This window comes from Rhagoletis pomonella, unplaced genomic scaffold (assembly GCF_013731165.1).
Source record: "Rhagoletis pomonella isolate Grant_MI unplaced genomic scaffold, Rhpom_1.0 Rhpom_scaffold_00007, whole genome shotgun sequence".
Taxonomy (NCBI): Eukaryota; Metazoa; Arthropoda; class Insecta; order Diptera; family Tephritidae; genus Rhagoletis; species Rhagoletis pomonella.
Genome location: NW_023458561.1, coordinates 46556 through 65493, shown reverse-complemented (window position 1 = coordinate 65493; position 18938 = coordinate 46556). Strand labels below are relative to the sequence as shown.

The 18938-nt window shown below is 32.6% G+C and overlaps 1 protein-coding gene across 1 annotated transcript in view; it reads left to right on the top strand.

Annotated features, from left to right (window-relative positions):
* Nucleotides 1-18938, top strand: part of LOC118742230 (protein kinase C, brain isozyme) — a 130057-nt gene that overhangs the window by 89608 nt on the left and 21511 nt on the right. Inside the window, exon 4 of the mRNA XM_036474141.1 lies at nucleotides 1824-1938. Coding sequence (XP_036330034.1) covers nucleotides 1824-1938 — 115 coding nt within the window. The remainder of the gene's footprint in view (nucleotides 1-1823; nucleotides 1939-18938) is intronic.

Here is an 18938-nt window from a genome sequence, read left to right as displayed (position 1 = left end):
CCCCCTCACCAACGATCACATAAAAAAAATAATAAAAATCAATAAAACGCAATGTAAACGTCAACGTCATCAACGCAATCAACGCCATCAACATCAAAACGAAAATTGAATATACAAACATCAACGAATTTATTGCTTACTGCAAATTGTGCAACTACGCGGTAATATTTACACCTACTGTGACAATAAAATAAAAACAACAAATAAATAAATACAAATCTTTTTTTTTAACTATCAAACTGCACTTTTTTATAATCTTTCATATTCGAAAAATGTGTAAAATTCACAACTCGAAAATCGCAAATTTATCTGCAAATAAAATTTATAAAAAAATATTGTTGTTCACTCATAAAAATGCAATCACTGTCGAAACCATCTCCTTTCAATTACAAACAATGCGCCAACTATCTGCATCATAAAAACAACAAAAAAACGGCAATGTTTTATGATAACAATAAACGCTGATATGGAATTGATTGCACAAATGTTTGGGTCGTGTAATTGGTTGGAAATATCTTTTTCGGTTATGTAACGAAAACGTTGCACATAAATAAAACTTTGATAAAACTTTAAAATTAAAAAAAAATACAAAACTGGATTGAAAATATTACTTTTACATACCTAAAATTCATACTTTGTATAAAAAATTTTTATATAATAAAAAATTTATAAAATATTACAAAAAAAAAACAAAAAACTTTAAATTCGTTATTCGGGATTTCAACTTAATTTTTGTAAAAAAAAATTTATAAATAAAATAATTGGCAAACAACAAAAACAACAAATAAAATCTATCGAAAAAATTTTATAAACTTTAAATTTGAAAAAAATTCCATGAAAAATTTATATAAAAATTATAAAAATGTGAAATCAACTTTTTTAAAAAATTGCACCAATTCATTCAATTATTTTTTTTTCAAAATAATCAAATTCGGATGTTTTTTATCTATGCATTAATTTACTTTAAAACTTGTGAGTTGCAATGTATTTACTTTTGAATTAAAAAAAAATTAAAAAACTTTCAAATAAATTCACCGTAACTGAAAAAAACTATGAAAATCGAAAAAATCAATCAAATTACACTTCTACAACTGTTGTCAATTTAATAACTTAAAAAATATTTGAATACACTTAAAAAATTCTAAAATATCACCTTGAATTAAAAAAAAAATACTAATTTTATTTTTCCAAATTTTGTCTAATTTACAATTTAAAAAATGTTTTAATAATGCAAACAAAAACAATGTTACTCAAATTATTGTCAAATTAAAACCAAAAAACAAATAAAAATATTTTAAAAATACTAAAATACTAAACCTTGAACAAAATAAAAATTGCTCCAAATTAAAAATTATGTATTAAACAAAAAAAAAATTTAACTACTAAAAAAAATCCAAATATTGTTAAATTTTAAAAAATGTTAAATAATAAAAAAAACTTTAAATAATATAAAAATACTACTCCTTGAACAAAAACATGGTACTCCAAATTAATAATGTCTTTTACAAAAAAAATACTGCACCATGAAATAAAAATTTTACTAAAAATTAAAAATAATTTTCACTAAAATGGCTAAATTTATTTGCAAAAAAAATACAATTTTTTTAAACATTTTAACCATTCTAAAATGCCATAATATAAAATGATTCTTCTTATTTGGAAATGAAAAATAAAACAATAAAAAATTATTTTTACGACATTGTTAAAACTCAAAACTACAATTCCAAAAAAAAAAAATTAAACAAATATAAATAAATTTAATTAAACAACAAACAAATTATTTGGCACTGACAAAAAATATAATTCGGACATACAACTCACAGGATTCACCACAAACAGTACATCATTTCGAACCATTCACATTTGGTGGGCCAACTTTTTGCGACCACTGTGGTTCGCTACTCTACGGCATCTATCATCAGGGTCTCAAATGCTCAGGTAAAAGCAAAGTATGAACGTGTGTATGAAGATTGCTTACTAAGCGCCAAGTGAGAGTTAAGAAAATATGTATGCAAGTGAAGCAACTAAATGTGTGTGAGTTTTTTTATGCTTCGAAAAACCAAAATTAAATAATTTATATAACGAAAATTAAGAATATTTGGGTACTTTGGGTATATAAAAATATTTTAAATTTCTTTCCTCATCATTATCATGAACTCATATCTGCCTTATGCTCAACCTATTTTTCATCTAGCAACCAGCGAAGGCTACTGTCAATCGCATCCGCGCACCATTGTATGCATCCGCACATTATCCCATTTTGCCGTGAATTCAATTTAAATATTCTCTTTTTGCGTCGCATAAAAAACGGATTGTGCATAAAGTCCTTACAGTACAATATAGTATATGGATATATGTGTGTATGTGTGTATGTATGTATGTGTGCGCTTAAGTGTTCGACCGTGCGTGTTGTTAAGCGGCATTAAGACACTTCTTGCAATTTCTGCTGCTTCAGCTTCCACTTTGCGAAGGTATTCGCGCATTCAATTCTTTGGATTTTCATTTCTCAGTAAAGAATATACCTCAGCCCTTGGTGGCAGTAAGCAGTAGGTACATATGTATATGCAAAAACCACATATTCGCACTTATTTAGTATGCATGGTGGCACACGAACTAATAATGGTAATTAATTAAGCATAAGCGTTAGCATAAGTGTAATTTTAATTAAAATATGGAAAACAACAACGGGTAGAAAAGTAAGGAAAATCAGCGAAATGTTTGCATTAAAAATTAATGTAGACTTCGCATATGTGCTCACTCGTGTGCTAATTTGATCACAAGAATTTCTTAATAAAATAAAGAAAAGAAATAATGGTGTGACATGGCGTATGAGTGATATTTTACTAACGTCCATATTTCATTGAGGCCTTTATGAAATCTTTTAGAGAAAATTGTTTATTTTATTATATTTAAAATAATTATCGATACATCTTTTCAAACTAAGTGGCTTAAGTCTAAAATAGTCAGAATTTGCAAATACGCCTTTAGCTCTGGTTCCCGGCCATAGGAACATACACAGAAATGAGAGAGCTGATAAGTTGGCTTACTCCGGAGCATCTCTTTATGACTCCACTCGGTCTCATCAAAAGGGAACTGCATTTTTAGTTTGCACGTATGGCTGATACACGTTAGAACAACCTTCAAACCTGAAAAACTGAGAAAAATATATGGACACAGTATGGCAAATCAAATTCAGAGGAACAAAATGGGTCTTTCGTAAAACCTTCGGTGCCAGTCTAGAGGAAAGTAAGGAAACGGTCCTATACTATCTTTGCGAGTGCCCACCATTGGCACGTATGAAGCATGAAACACTAGGGAGATTCTAATTACTAACTTAAATAGATTCATCGACAAATCTTATTGGTTTAAGGAAACTCAGATAATATCAGGGATCCCAGAGAAATCGTGCCAAAATGATGCTCTCAGAGTTTTTAAGGCACTGAGAGGGTTCTCAGGCGACACTCTTACCAAGAATTGAATTGCATTTTTTAACAGTCGTTGAAGTAGTGTTGCTACTCATCAAGTAGCTCAGTCTTTTGTAGTATATCTCTGCCTTCCTATGTAGAATGTACTTCCTTCACTTGTTGTTCCTACATCCATCCTCTCAGGTTTCTGAGAGAGATTCGGTTTCTTCGACCGCATAATTCGTTCTATTAATCTATCCGCCCTATTATTGTTGTCGACGTCGATGTCGATGTCATTTGTTCATCAAAAAAATGGCCCTCATAAGACCAACTGCAGCCACGCTGACGACAGTATTTTTTAAGGAAAGATGTTCCTCGCAAATATACAGTGATCAGCGTAGCTGGAGTTGGACTTACGAGGGCTATTTTTTATGCAAAAATTACATCGACAATCGACATCGACAATCATAATAGGGCCGAATAACACATTTTCCAATGTTCTGTGCTCTTTAGATTTTCTGTACCTATTTTTTCGTCCATATTTGCATTGTATTTATCTCGCTCATTTTTCCAAGCGTACATGGCAATGAAAAATTGTGTGTTCTGCGAACTCAATTTCAGAACACTGTTTACATAAGCGGTCTGACTTTATTTTGAAACGGTGAAGATATTGAGCGAAGCCTCCATGTCCACTGAAAGCTTGCATGAAGTAAAAATTCATTGAACCATGTGGTCTAAGTATTAACCCATTCCGGCAGGGGAGGTATCAGTCTTTGTGTTTTACAATTTTTTTTTTCACTTTTCTTATTGCCTTTTAAGGTAGCGGAAAATATCCCAACTCTCCTCTATCAGTAAATCAATAGAAAGAAGATTTGGTAGAACTCGAATCGCTATTTATTTTTGTGCAAGATTTCTGCTCAGTCGACTGAGCACTGCTCGGTTTTCGGCTACCTCTATCGAACTGCTCCCAACGGATGCAGCATACAAGATTTGTGTTAGCATCGCGTTGCCTATTAGACGTCGGATTCCATCTGAAGGACCTCGAAGTCTCGATTGTCGGCTTGCTAATTTGAAGCATTTTCGGCTTCAAGTGGAGCGATGCGAGGTTCTTACACTGTAGAATTTTGTAAGACCTTTCAGCAGACTTCAGGCGTCTGCACTATGCAAGTCTCGCCTACTGGACTACGGAATCATTTCCAGACAAAGATACCTTCAAGAGGCGAATTGGAGTAGGATTCAGTCCTGATCTCGTGCACCGATTTAGATAACTTCTGGTTAGTTTAGAAGGTAAAAAGTGGGGCATACTCTTAAGAACTCTTACTTAGCCTCGATTCTCGTTTGCCACATCTCTGCAGCATTTTTCAAGCTGAGCTAAGAGCAATCAGCGCGGCTGCAAGATGGCTGACTATTTCTCCTATTAGTTTACATGCAGTAACTATCCTTTCTGATAGTCAGGCAGTTATTAAAACACTTCTTTGTAACAAATCTACATCGAAGGTGGTCATGAAACGTAAACGTACTCTAAATCAACTGACACGGAGTTTCGTCACTCTTGGTACCAGGCCAAAAGACATACCGGGCAACTGTGTGGCACATGAACTAGCAAGGAAAGGTGCCTTGCTGTCGGCAATCGGTACCGCTCGTACCGGAAAAATAACTTTATCCAACGGCAATTATAACATGGTCTGCGGAACCCACATGCAGGATAGCAACGCATATCTAGTCTTAGTTGGATAACCGCAGATATCGCCCTCTGCTCTGCTTGGAGCGACCACTGCTCCGACGTGTAATGGGAACTCTCACCGGGCACTGCCTGATGGGGACTCACGCTGTCATAATGGGTATTCAGTCAAACGATTACTGTTGCGACTGCCACGGTGTGAAGGAATCGAATGCCTATTCCAATGTTCTGTTTTGACGAGAGTTCTTCGACGCTCATTCCTTCAATATTCTTATGAATGTCTACCTGAACAGTACTCAGCCAGTATCTACACTTTTGTGCTCTCCAAATATAACCGATATTTCTAACCAAGCAAGGCAACCAAGGTAGCCTAACCTAACCTAAAGTAGTCGTGTAAAACATTTTACTCAAACCTACCTTAAAGAATAAGCATTTTTTTTATTATTACTACTTTCACTTTAATAGGTTTATTTTATTACCAAGCGAAATCCTGTGGCAAAACATTTGTATAAACAAGGTCAACAATGCTTGGAAAGATGAGGCAATAAAAACGGCTAACAACTAACAGCATATAAAATCATTTGCTTCACAATTGTAAATTGTCCGCAGTAACTAAGCAAGCGTACGAACGACAAGAGTGAATTTATTTGCACACATGACATCGTACATACATATGTAGATGCACGTGTAAGGATATGCAGAGACTAACACGAATATGAATAGGACATACCATAAATGCTAAAACAATAGCGCTGGTACTACGATTTTATGCGCACACACACACGCACGGATATTTTTCAACTCAACTATTTGCCAATGCTCGATGTAGGCCTTCCAAACGGCGTCGAGACTCTATGGCATTCGGTGAGCAAACAACTAACATTTTACGTATGTAAATATACAACATGGTATGTAAAGGGAAGTAACAATAAATGTAAAAACAACAATGGACCATGCAAGCAGTTAGCCGCCCAATACCGCCACAGGGTGTCCACAGTTAATTAAAGGCAAATTTATGCGTAGACAAGCGCTATAAAAGCCAACGAAAAAAAAAGCAAAAACAAACAAGAACTAGTCGTCTACAAGGAATTCGCTTGCTCACACATGCATTTGCAAGCGTAACAACAAACATGCGCGGTAGAGTAGAGTTTTACTTACTTAACTAAGCGCTTAAATATGTTTTGCGGCAAATTTAATTTTTGCTGAATTTTTTACTTATTTAAACGGAATTTATAATTTATAATTACAGTAGCTCACACGAATTTCGCTGTGCAAATTTTGAGAATCTAAACTCACATAAGTGTTTATGTACACACTCTTACATATGCATACGCCTACAGAAGCCAGCGTGAAAGGTGGAAAATTAAAGTTGCTATTCTCTACCTTTTTAAGCTACATTCATATATTTAAATTAAAATTATTTGGAATGAAGTAAGAGATTGGAAATTAGAAACATATCCAAATTAACCATAAAAACCTACCCGGAAACTCCGTAAAAAATTGACAAAAACCGCCAAAAAATATCTTAAAAAGTCTGAAAAAGGTTCATAAACTATTCATAAATTTATCAGTACCGAAATATTACAATTTAGACACCATGGTGTACGATAATTGACATCTGGGCTTTGTAAGAGTACAATTTGCGTCGTCATCAAAAAAAAAACTTTATGGAACACCAAATTCTTTAGCTTCGAATTCACTGCAAAGCCTATATTTTATTAAGAACTGAAACTAGTTTTCTACTGTAGCAGTTATTTTTAAATTCTACTAGGATTTTAGTGAGTATTCTATCGACTTTCGTACAAAACTGGTCGTTGAATGAAAATAAGTTATGGGCTTCCTATGTATATTAAGATAACGAGCTGTTCCTTTCCAACTTTCAAAGCCAAACAATTCCGCGTAGATATAAACAATTTTAACGCCATTACTTAGTCAGTCTTTCGCCTCTGGCAGCTTTTAGTACATACACACTTGCATACAAACAGAATATTTTATCATAACCAAATCTGCTACTGTCAGTTAGACTTCCTGTTGTTTTCTCTTTCCATTTCCCTTTTATTTCATTTTTCAGTGCTTTCGATAAAAGCTTATACACTAAGGTGGTTTTTTTAAATGTTAAATTGCCATGCCATAAATTTTGTTCATACAAAAGCAAATACGCACATGTCCTTGCGGCAGCGACTGATACATACATACATACTGTGTGTAAATGCAAGGCAAGAGACAGCGCCACCACCACACTTTGATAAAAATATGTGCACACGCACTTGTTGATGCTTGTTGGCATTTTAATACGTACAGATGTGCACGAAGAAACGAGTCAAATAATACTTAGTCAGCCAGCCAACGAATCCTTCAATAGATTAAAGTGCGCATAGCTTTAGCCATGCAAATACACATATCTATGTATATGTGAGGGTGGTCCTAAAAATATTTATAAAAGTGTAGTGTGCAAGTTTGTACGCCTAGGTGCATATACAATAAATAATAGGGTGGTCCTAAAAATATAAGTATACACATTTTTTCTATATACAAAATAAAGACTTGCATGAAAATTAAAAATTAAATTTAGGGGTCGCTGCCAAGTTTTTAAAAACTTAAAACTATATTTTTAAATCGCAGAAATTCTACTTAATTTTTACCTTGACCAAGTATACCTCAGCGAGTTTATGAATTTCCATATGTATATGAATTAGTTTCAATACTATATCAAATTCAAGTAAAAAACTTTTCGATTTTTTGGAAATTTTTTTTTTTAATTAAATTTTTTCAAGCCTCGGCAGCGACCCCTAAATATTTGTTTTAAATATTTAATATTTCGTGGATGTCATACAAAATTTATATGTTGATATTTTAAGGACCACCCTAGTATACATTGTATATGTACATTAGGATGGTCCAAAAATGCATGTGGAAAAACTAAAGTCGGAATTTTATCCCCCTATTTTTTTACTTTGAAATCAAAAAGTATTTAGAGGTCGCTCAATGCGCTCAAAGTTTCCCATGTATTTTATATGGTAGAAAAACAACTTTTCGTAGAAATGGTACAGAATTCTTGAAAATCCATATTTTTCGATCGGAGTACTCTGTTTCTCTTCAGGAGCTTCCCAATGATAATACCCAATCGTTTATTTAACTATTCTTTCATAAAAACTATATTTCCTCGAAAGACTCCAGAAAATGCAATGGGGCCAATAAAAAGTCTTCAGTATTAAAAAAATTATTAAATAAAGAATTGGGTATTATTATTAGAAGTCTTCTGAAGAGAAGCAAAGTTTTCCGATCGATAAATATTAATTTTTTTTCTCCATATAAATGTATGTAGCATTAAAATTCCGATTTTTCTTTTCTTGGACTACCCTAATGCATGTTTATTAGGGTGGCCCTTAAATGTAGGGAGCAAATTTTTACATCAGATTTCCTAAGCCTCAACCCCTACATACGTCGATGCTACTATAGTCGAATTTTGTTCTCGATTGGAGACGGTTAACATGGTTGAGATGAAGAAAAAAATACATATTTTAATTTTTTGAGTCTCCATAGGGGAATCAGAACTTTGCCCGTGTGCGACACGACACGCCTTAACCTTCTCCAATCGGGACCAAAATTTATGTGTGATATCTATGACATTGGTGTTACCGATTGAAGGGGTAAGACTGAAAAAAATCGTTCATTTCAATTTTTTTTAAGGACCACCCTAATGTACATACATATGTATGTATGCATACAAACTTGCATACGCGGTTATGGTGCACTTGCCATTTTATAAATTCTCTTTATATTCTTGCCACAATTTGTTTGAGTGTTAGTAAATACACACATATGCATATGCATTTCTTAATTTTATGATTGACGATATTCATCCATTACTTGCTGACAATTTTTATATGGAAAATTCCTTTTCTCCTCGTTTGTCAGTCACTTTTCGTAACCCTTTTTTCACTCTTGCTTCGCGTGTCTTCAGCTAATTTGACATTGCTGCTGAAATTCTGACATTTACCACCTTTAATGAATATTTATGATCTGATATTTTTTGTAAGTGCATCAAGTAAAGTTCTTATACTTTTTAGGAAAAATTGCAAAAATCTCCACAAAACAAAAATAGTTGGCAGTCAACTAGTAAGTGGTAGTAAGTAAGAAAGTGGATCAAACGAGTAAGTTGTTGCATTGCGTCATTGTATCGAGGATCCTAAGTTTTCTTACAAATGTGGCAGCACATTCGTTATCTGAAAGAACATAAAATAACAGGAAGCCATCAACATAGCCAGCATCCTTACTTTCTATGATCTTTGGTTATGTTTTACTCTGTTCCTTGTTAAGTTTTTTTTTTTCATGAAACGATTCTAACTTGAGTTTAGTGAAATACTAATTCCCTCAAAAAATTCATGCATATGAAAAATGTATGCTGTAGATACAGTGGCAAAGATTATTTAATGTCTATTACTTTTTATGAAAGTGTAGCTCGTTAGCTAACAAAGCCCATGCAGTCAAAATTTCAAACGTTGTACAAGAGTTGGCTAAGTTCGACAAAGTTTCCTAAAAATGTTTAGCTTTTTAATTAGATTTCTTAGAAATATTCCGGGTATGAAGTTTTTTAGCCCATTCAATTCAAAGTGCAAGTTTGAAGTAGCTTGGACTAACCATTGTTTTTGGTAATTTTTTTTTGCACATTTTCTCCATAAAAAAAATTGTCGAACTCGAAAATTGACAAAACTCAACGGTAAGTCCAAGCTACTTCAAACATGCGCTTCGAATTGAGGGGGCATACTCAAAACAATTCAAAAATATCTGTTTAAAATGTTTAAAATTTTGATTAGCATTTGTTAAAATTCAAAGTTTTGAAATTTTGATTTATGTAAATTTTGTGTGTGTTTTTTAGATAGTAAGCTATATTTTCATTAAAAATAAATAAAAAAATTTTCGAACAGAGAAAAGTAGCCAAAACTTGCCAAAATGTCTCTTCCCTATTGACATTCTCGTCACCGTTTATATTTTGTGTATACATTTTTGCGATTATTTTTCAATTTGTTTTAAATAAAACTGTATTAAAAGAGGTTATGTCTTTTTATTCTAAAAACAAAATTGTATGTTCGAATTCGATGCATTACAAATGTTCCGACAGAAATCTGGTCACCGTATCTATAACAGACTTTTTGTGGCTAAATTCAATGAAGTTGGTTTCAACGCCATTCTAACCGAGAGCGCTTAGTGTCACCTGGAACAAACGTTTTTAATAACCCTTCAACGTCGAGGAAGCCAAGGAAGCTTCCTTTGATCTAACTTCCACAGAGCCATATATCTACGGCTATATAAGGATGCGGTTTTGTTGTACTCAGCACCTGGTTAAATTTTAACCACTGCAGAACACGCAGCACCTCTTTGGCACACTAGATCGCTTTAGTATATATCACTGATACTTAAAAGAGTAACATACTAGCTACCATAGTATTCCAAAATATTTCTGGGCATGCATTGGTCCGAAAGCACATCTCACGCGGTTTTAGTCCGCCTCCGAGGCTTTTCTGAGGCATTCTTAGGCGATGACTCGAAAGACGCGAAAATTTAACTTTATAATGTATGTATTAATGTATAAACACTTACACATATGTACACATGTGTATGCCAAAAATAAAAAGTATTCTCTTAAACTTAAGTTAAATTACTGTGAGAGAATTTCTTGCGAGCTTTTTGAGCAATAGTTTATCAACATTAATTACATGCATTAAGGTCAGTAATTATCTCTCATAATGACTTGACAAATACCAAGTATTTAATGGCTCAGTAGGTTTAGCTAACTTTGTAACCAATAACTGAGTTAGTTTAACTACTATGTAGGACTGACGAAGAATAAAAGTGCTTGGCGTAAATAATAAAAATACCACTAAACGCAGTTAAGCAAACAAAATGCCGATAAAATATGTATGAATGCAAATTGTTGTTAAACACCATCATAATGCAGCGCATAAAATGTTAAGACAAGAATAGTAAATAACAAAGTACATACATATAATAAAAATAGATATTTAAGTGTATATGTACATATGTATGCATGCATGTAGCAAAAAGAAAATAACCCAAGTAACAGTCTGCCAACTTTTTACTGCTTCCACTCCTTGCACATAAAACTAAACATCATAATAGTAAAAAACATTGCATAGCAAAAGTCAGAACAACAATCGACGAATATTCCGATTAGATAAAAAAAAAAATAGCAAAATAGTTGAAAAGCGCATAAAAACTTGTCTATGTACCAGCTTTATAGGCAAACTAACTATCGCGTCGTCCTGCTAACTGCCAGGCTGTTGCGCCTTTCGCTGTTTAGCTGTTGCCTTTAGCACTTTGAATTTTTTATGAAACTGTGTTGTTGAGTGCTCTTTATTAAGCACAATTGTCACATTTGTTCGTGTGCACTGTATGTACACTACTTGCCTACATACATTTTTAAGCACGAGCACGAAATGCGGGGCGGCATGGCGTATGAGTAATCAACAGTGAAGTTGTTAAGCTCACTGACTAAGCTGTCATTTAATATGACTATTTTCTGCTTTTTCTGTGTTAACTTTTTTTTCTTCTTAGCTATCATGCTACGTAAATGAACATGTCTTTATTGGCGTGTATTTGTTGACTATTAAGTCGGCAATCATAATTATTTATTTAGCATGCAACTGGTGGAGTCGAACCAAGGTTTTAAAAAATTTTGTAAACATAATATGCAATACTTAGGGGAGTGAACTCAGATTATGCCTTTAAGGTGCCTGAAATGACTTTTTTTGATAATATAATCAATAAATAAATAATTAATATATTTAATACCGCAGCCGGCAAAATGAGCAGCACTTTCAAAAACGCTTCCAATGAAAATTCTTTGAAAAGGACCTACTCTTTGGTAGCTGATGAAAAAGATCTTTCAATAGCTGTACCATTTTAAAGCATAGAAACTCAAATAAAAGCAAAAATCGCTGCAGGCATGTCGGTGCATGTCCTAGATAAGGCGAAATTTGTGTTTCGTCATTTCTGTTGTAAATTTTCTACTTCCATGAGAGGCTGAATCAGAAGGTCTAAACCTCTGGCCGTCGTGTACAAATTGATGCATGAAAAATCGAGCCCAGAAAATCGATAGTTTCAAAATATTAGAATTTAATGCTCCTAGAAGGACGCTCTTTTCAATTATGGCGGTAGCTATATAGTTTAGATTTATGTACATATATGTATGTAAGTATATACCCGCATACGAGTATATAGCAACACATAAGTCATATTAATTTCTATGATATTTTCGATATATTATGTGAAACATTTTCCAGTATATTTTTTGATGTACATATACATACATATGTTGGCAATATTATTTTGGATAATGTTATCCTATACCTATATCTACATATATTGCTATTGTTATCGATAAATATATGTGGATATGTATTTGAATATTTTAATGGATAAATCTCAATAAGCTTGCCCCTGCCCTGCGTGTACTTGAGCATGGTTGGTATTAGCGACATATTGATCGATATATCTTGTTATCGAGATTGTTATCGATCTATCACTTCGGTCTTATTACACATAAATATATGTATATATTGATTACTGTATCTATATATGTAGCCCTCAATTCTTATTGATATTTGTGCTATTGCTTTGTTGTATATTTATCGAAAATAAATTATAATCGATAGCAATAGTAAGAAAAAAATACGAAAAACTGTTTGTGATGGACTGCAAAAAAGCATTTATTCATTCAAACAGTCATCAAGATGTTCATAAAATAAATTCCAATAAAGTGCAGCAATAACGATTCATTCTAAAAAAGGAAAAAAAAGGGCAGGCGGAAAGATTGTCAATCGATATGACTTAAAACGGTTTTTCTTCTTAACGAAAAGAAATTCATTAGTGGAGTTCTAGAAAAAAAAAAAATGCAGAAATTTGAGGGAGTTGAGCTTGGCAATTTTAAATACCATTTAAAATGCGATAGATGCATCCAATTTAGTAGATAACTTAGTAAAATTCAATTATAAGGAAAGTCGAATTCTAGAATTTTTCTCTTCCTACGTCAAAAATAATTTTGCAAAATCAAACCAGCAAAAGTATTAAATAGCTTTAAGCTCTAATCTAATTTATAAAATAAATTTAAAATATTTTGACACACAATGTTAAGCGGCAATAATAACGAAAAGAAAAAGCGATTGAAAAAGCAATACAAGAAGCAACACAGTGGCAACTGTGAAAAAAGCTAAATGACAAAATCAATTTTCGACGACAAAATGATCAAATCATTTCAATTGAACCATAGAAATCAGGACAGCAATGGAAATGACAAAAAATGGTTAAGAATAATCAACAATTGGGACTTAAATTTCAAAGAAAAATGTTCAAACAGAGGGAGAGAGAGTAAAACCTAATGGTAAAAGTTAAAAACACAAAAAGCAATAACAAAAAATAAGTTTGCAAAACAACAATAAAAGCCAGAAAATAGAAAAAAGAATATTACCTTCGAATGAAAGCCCACATGCAACACAAAAAAAGTTTTTCCATTCCAATTGAAAGCATTAAATTCAGAAGTATATTATATATGTACATGAAGTACAATTGCAACGAAATGGTAAAACAAAGTAGCAGTGAAATCACTCAATTAAATATCAAATCTCTGAGAGGGAAGGCAACAAGTAAGTAGATATACGTATACACATACATATGTACAAATATACGCAACTCAAGCAATAAAACTTAGGAGAGAACTTTCAAAAAGTAACTTCCAAGCAGGCATTGGAACAACATTGCTACTGAATTCATACTCAACAACAACAATAACAATTAGTTAAACAACAATGACAAAGCGGCACACCAGTGCGCCAATGTAGGTAATAACATCAACGCTTCCGCTTAGTGCAACACGCCAATGGCACAGTGCCAGTCAGCAAGTAAATAAAACGAGCAGCAGAGAGTTAAGTACAAAGTATTGTGGAGTGGAAATATGAAGGCACTAAGTGCCACAAGTGTGCCAAATTTGCAATTTCGGCAAACAAGAATATTTATGTTTCTAAATTTATTGGTTGAAATGTTGAAAGCCACTGGTCTGCGGCGAAACGTTGGGGAACTTGGCTCAGCTGTGCGGAAGTAACTTTAAATTATGTATTAATATATGTATGTATGTACGTATGCAAAGGAAATGATTTATATAGTGTAGCGTTGTAGTAAGGAAGTGGCTAAAGGATGAGAGAATTGTGAACATTTTTTTCCATACGAATAACTTAATTAATGAGGAAATTTTTCGCATAATAAATAACAACCAGTGAACCCGCACGGTGTTAAAACGCCCAAGATAAAATTTCAAAAACCTTTAAACTATTACAAATATAAGTCCTTTTCTTTCTAAATCCGTGCAGCCATTTCGAATAGTAAGTTTTTAATATTATCAAATTTTAAATCACCCTGTACCGATAAAAAGCCTCTAATTTAAAAAAATAAAAGCTTATCGAACAGCCACAGGACAAGGTCTTTATTTTTGAGGTTATACAATTTATTTGTGAGTAAACTTCTACAAAGTTCAATTTGAGTTCGAAGCGAATTTAATTTAAATTCACCCGGAAGTGAATTGCAAAACCTACCTGAAAGCCTTTTCTAAGCTATTTCGATGATACCCATGTTTTAATAATTCATGCAACTTCTTAAATAATTTGAATGTCACATTATAAACACGTGGCAAACTCCCTTCAAATATTCTCAATGTTCAAACTCAACTTTTTTAACACCCTTTCGCTTTATGTTTCAAATAATTTGCGTAAAAGTTATTTAAATTCGACTTTTCAAACAGGTGGCACCCCTCTTCAAAAGTAATTTCGCGCTAAGATATTCTTAAATATTCTTCCTTTAACATTTAGTTTAATCAAGTGATGAATTAAGTTGAACTTTGTTCTTTTAAACATGTGGCAACCCAGCTAAATATAGTTCAGAAATAAAGACTTTTCATTGGATTGGCACCCATATTTTAATAATTTATTTAAGTTATTTAATAATTTGAAATAAAGTTTTAAACAGATGGCAACCCTTTTCCAACACCTCAAAAATATTCTTAATGTTTAAACTAACGACTTCTTAACACCCTTTCGTTTGATATTTTATATAACTTTTGGATAAGTTAACTAAATTCGACATTTCAAGCAGGTGGCAACCCACATGAAAATATTTTCAAAGTGCTACCTAACGAACGAACGATGTGGTTATTATGGTATTGCTTATTAAATAATTTGAATTCAATTGTTCTACAGGTGGCAACTCTGTTCGAAAAATAAAACCAGTTTGCCCATCTACAGGCCAAGTGCTTTAATTTGACACCCGATTTTTAAAATCGAGCGAACGGTGCAGATGTTTTATCCTGAACAAAAAATCCCTTCGCTTATTATATATATATAGATAATTTTAATCTTAATCGTCGTCTCAGTCTTAGGCTTAATCATAATCTTAATCTTATTCCTAATCTTAATTTTATTCTCAATCTTAATCTTGATTCTAATCTTAACCTTGATCTCAAACCTAATCTTTGTCTTAATCTTAGCCTCTATCTTAATCTAAGTATTACTATTTTTTTTATTTGAATCTCAATTTTAATCTTGATCTCAAAATTAATCTTAATCTTAACCTCGATTTTAATCTCAAACTTAATCTTGATTTCAAACCTAATCTTTATATTCTTAATCTTAATCCTAATCTTAATCTTAATTTTAATCTTAATCTTAATTTTAATCATAATCTTAATTTTAATCTTTACCTTAACCATAATCTCAATCTAAGTCGTTATCCTAATCTTAATTCTAAACTAAATGTTTGTCTTCATCTCAGTCTTAATGAAAATCTTAATCTTAATCTAAATCTTAATCTTAACCGTGTTCTTAATCTTAATTGTAAGCCTCAACATAAATCTCAATCCTAATCGAAATCTTAACTTTAATGTATGTAAATCTTATTTTTGGTTGTGCCCAATCACCGCCGACACCCGCTCTCTTCTTCTGTTACCTTTTCGTTTCATTGGATTTGGAAATTAGAGCGCAACGATAGAGTCGCTTTTTCAATAAAACCATGTGTGCATTTACACCTAACCGAAAGCAAAGAAATTTCACTTAAAAAACTAGTGAAGCCTAAAATAATGGTTCTGGTTGTCACAACTAGGTTTCATATTGGAAGTCAGGCAACTTTTACAGAAGCCCTGACTCTCTACATACATATCTTTTCTACGAATCTGCAATTAACTGAGCTCTGAAAGCAACTGCCAAAAAAAAAAGAAAACACTCAAAGTAGCGCGCGGTAAGAAGTGCCAAGTATTTATTATTTTTTGTTAAATTAAAGACAAACACGACAAGTCTGAAGCCCAAAACCACTTAAAAAGTTATCGATTTGCTGCTTCTTAATACTAACAATAAACACAAATCACAAACTAAGGACTTTTAGATTAAATTTAGAAACTGCGATGCTGCTTAAATCTGAAATTAAGTTTGCTTCTATTAATGGGCAGACATCCAACCCTATATATATTTTTCAAGTGATATATTTTTGTCTACGCCTTCACACAGATTTATCTTGCTGCTGCTCAGAATGCTGTGATATATAAACAATATACTATAAATATATACATACATACTCGACCTACGCTGTTCAGTTGAATACTAAGCAGCGCTCATTCATAAATACTTTCAATGGCGCCAAATACGGCAGACAAACACTTAAGCAGCCAGCAAGAAGCAGTCATACCCACATTGATGCAAGTCTGTGATAAAATTAAAAAAAAAAAAAGAAAAACAAAAACACTAAAAAACATTTGGACTTATTTTTTTCTTTGCTTACGTCCTTGCCTTGGCAGCGAGGACATGCGCTATTATTCGCAATAAGTATGAAGATTAGTAGGCAATGAAGCGGCCATTGTGCATATGTATGTAGTCGTCGTTGATGGCCAAAGCCAGTGTGAGCGCATCAGACAAAAGCGACGTCAGACAATGTCAATGCCAATGAGGTCAAAGGACAAGCAGACAGGCTGAAATTGTAACCAAATATATATTTACATGCATATACATACTACTTATACTATAATAAGTAGATATATAAATACTTAGTTCTCGATCTTTAATGCACATATGTTATTATACATTCATATATGTATATGTACGAGTATGTAGGTATATGTGTTGCGATTACGTATGATTTTGCGAAATAAACTATGTATTTATTTGCTTGTAACTACATATGTACATATGTATGTCCCAATCGTCTGACCTTAATGACTTATACGTAAGTGACTTTTGCTTCTACAAATGTACCCACATGTTTTTCTATCAGCGAGTGGTTATTTATTTTCTTTAATTTGTGCTTACGTAAAGATTTACGGTTGGCTTAATTCCTTTGAATTTAACCTTAGACTTAGAAAAAAATAATAATAATAATAATATACAAAAATTAATATAATGTCGCACGTTTAAATCAAAATGCGCTGCAAAAACATATTGACCTCTATTGAAGAAGAGCGATGTATTAACCTTTTTAATTTGAGTCTCCTTTTCTAAAAAATTGCTAAAACCTTACTCTTGCCAGTTGACAAGCTACTCTTATGCACCTAATTTCAGGAGATAGCTTCACCGCCTTCGGCCAGAAAGACCTTGCAGTATTAACACATGTCCTAGTTTTCTTAATTTTATACCGTTACATACATATATCTACAAATCGTCGTTTTAAGTACAAAACCGCGTATCAACAAAATATAAAACGGCGTATTTATGTGAGGTTGCATAAACTATTTTCTAGAGAGACGATACGCTGTTATACTTATAGATATCTTACCGAAATTTGTATCGATATCGATATTTGTATATTTATCAGTATCATTGATTTATTGATTTATTTTTGGACATTATATATTGGATATAATAACCGAAAAAATAAAAATGTATCGATAAACCATAAGGAGTTATCGATGCAGGTTCGTCGATAACGATATCGTTAATGAAATTTCAAATGCCGCTGGCAATCTGTCGTTTCCACTAAAAAATTTCAACTCTCAAAGGGCGCGCTGGCGTATACGTAACAAACAAAAACCAGCGTAGTTTTCACCATCACTTCATCTATTTTTCAAACATGTTACATCTATATTTAAATAATATACGTAGGTAAAGGGGTATTTATGGATATCTATATACATACATATGTATACTTATGTGTGCAGTTGCTTATTCACTATTTGGTGTGCATTTGTTATTTCCATTCCTGTGAAAAGCATTCATTTCTCATGGCATTGCCACCATCTGCATTTTAAATGCTGAAGTAAACGTTTACATTAAAGCCTTAAACGCACTTAGACAAACAGCTGTCATGTTTTCGAGCGTAGAAGAAAAAAACAACAGTGAAAGTGAAATAATTGTGTGGAGCAAAGAGCTGAATGGAAAGCACGCAAAACGTGAAGATACATTTTTTTTAAGGATTTTTAAATTTAAGGGTTTTGGCGTAATATTACTGAACATTTTTTATACATACATATTTAAGCTATTAATAGTATATCGTAGTTTTGTATATGCATTCACTTTGCACGCTTAAATACCATAAAATTTTAGAGGGACTTGGAATGTTTCAATGTCGACAGCATATTACATTTTCCGCATACATAGATTTCGTTGTCGCTCACCAATCAACTCATACACTTCTAAGAACTATTAAAACTTCATTCCAACCAATTTTTTTTAGTTTGTTTATGGATTTTTTTTAATCTTTCTGCTACTATGATCTATGTACGTATCTACTTTCTTCTTGCTAAGTATTTTCCAATTACTTTTATTGCCCTATCTTTCGCTAAACTTTATGTTAATTTTCCATCAGTT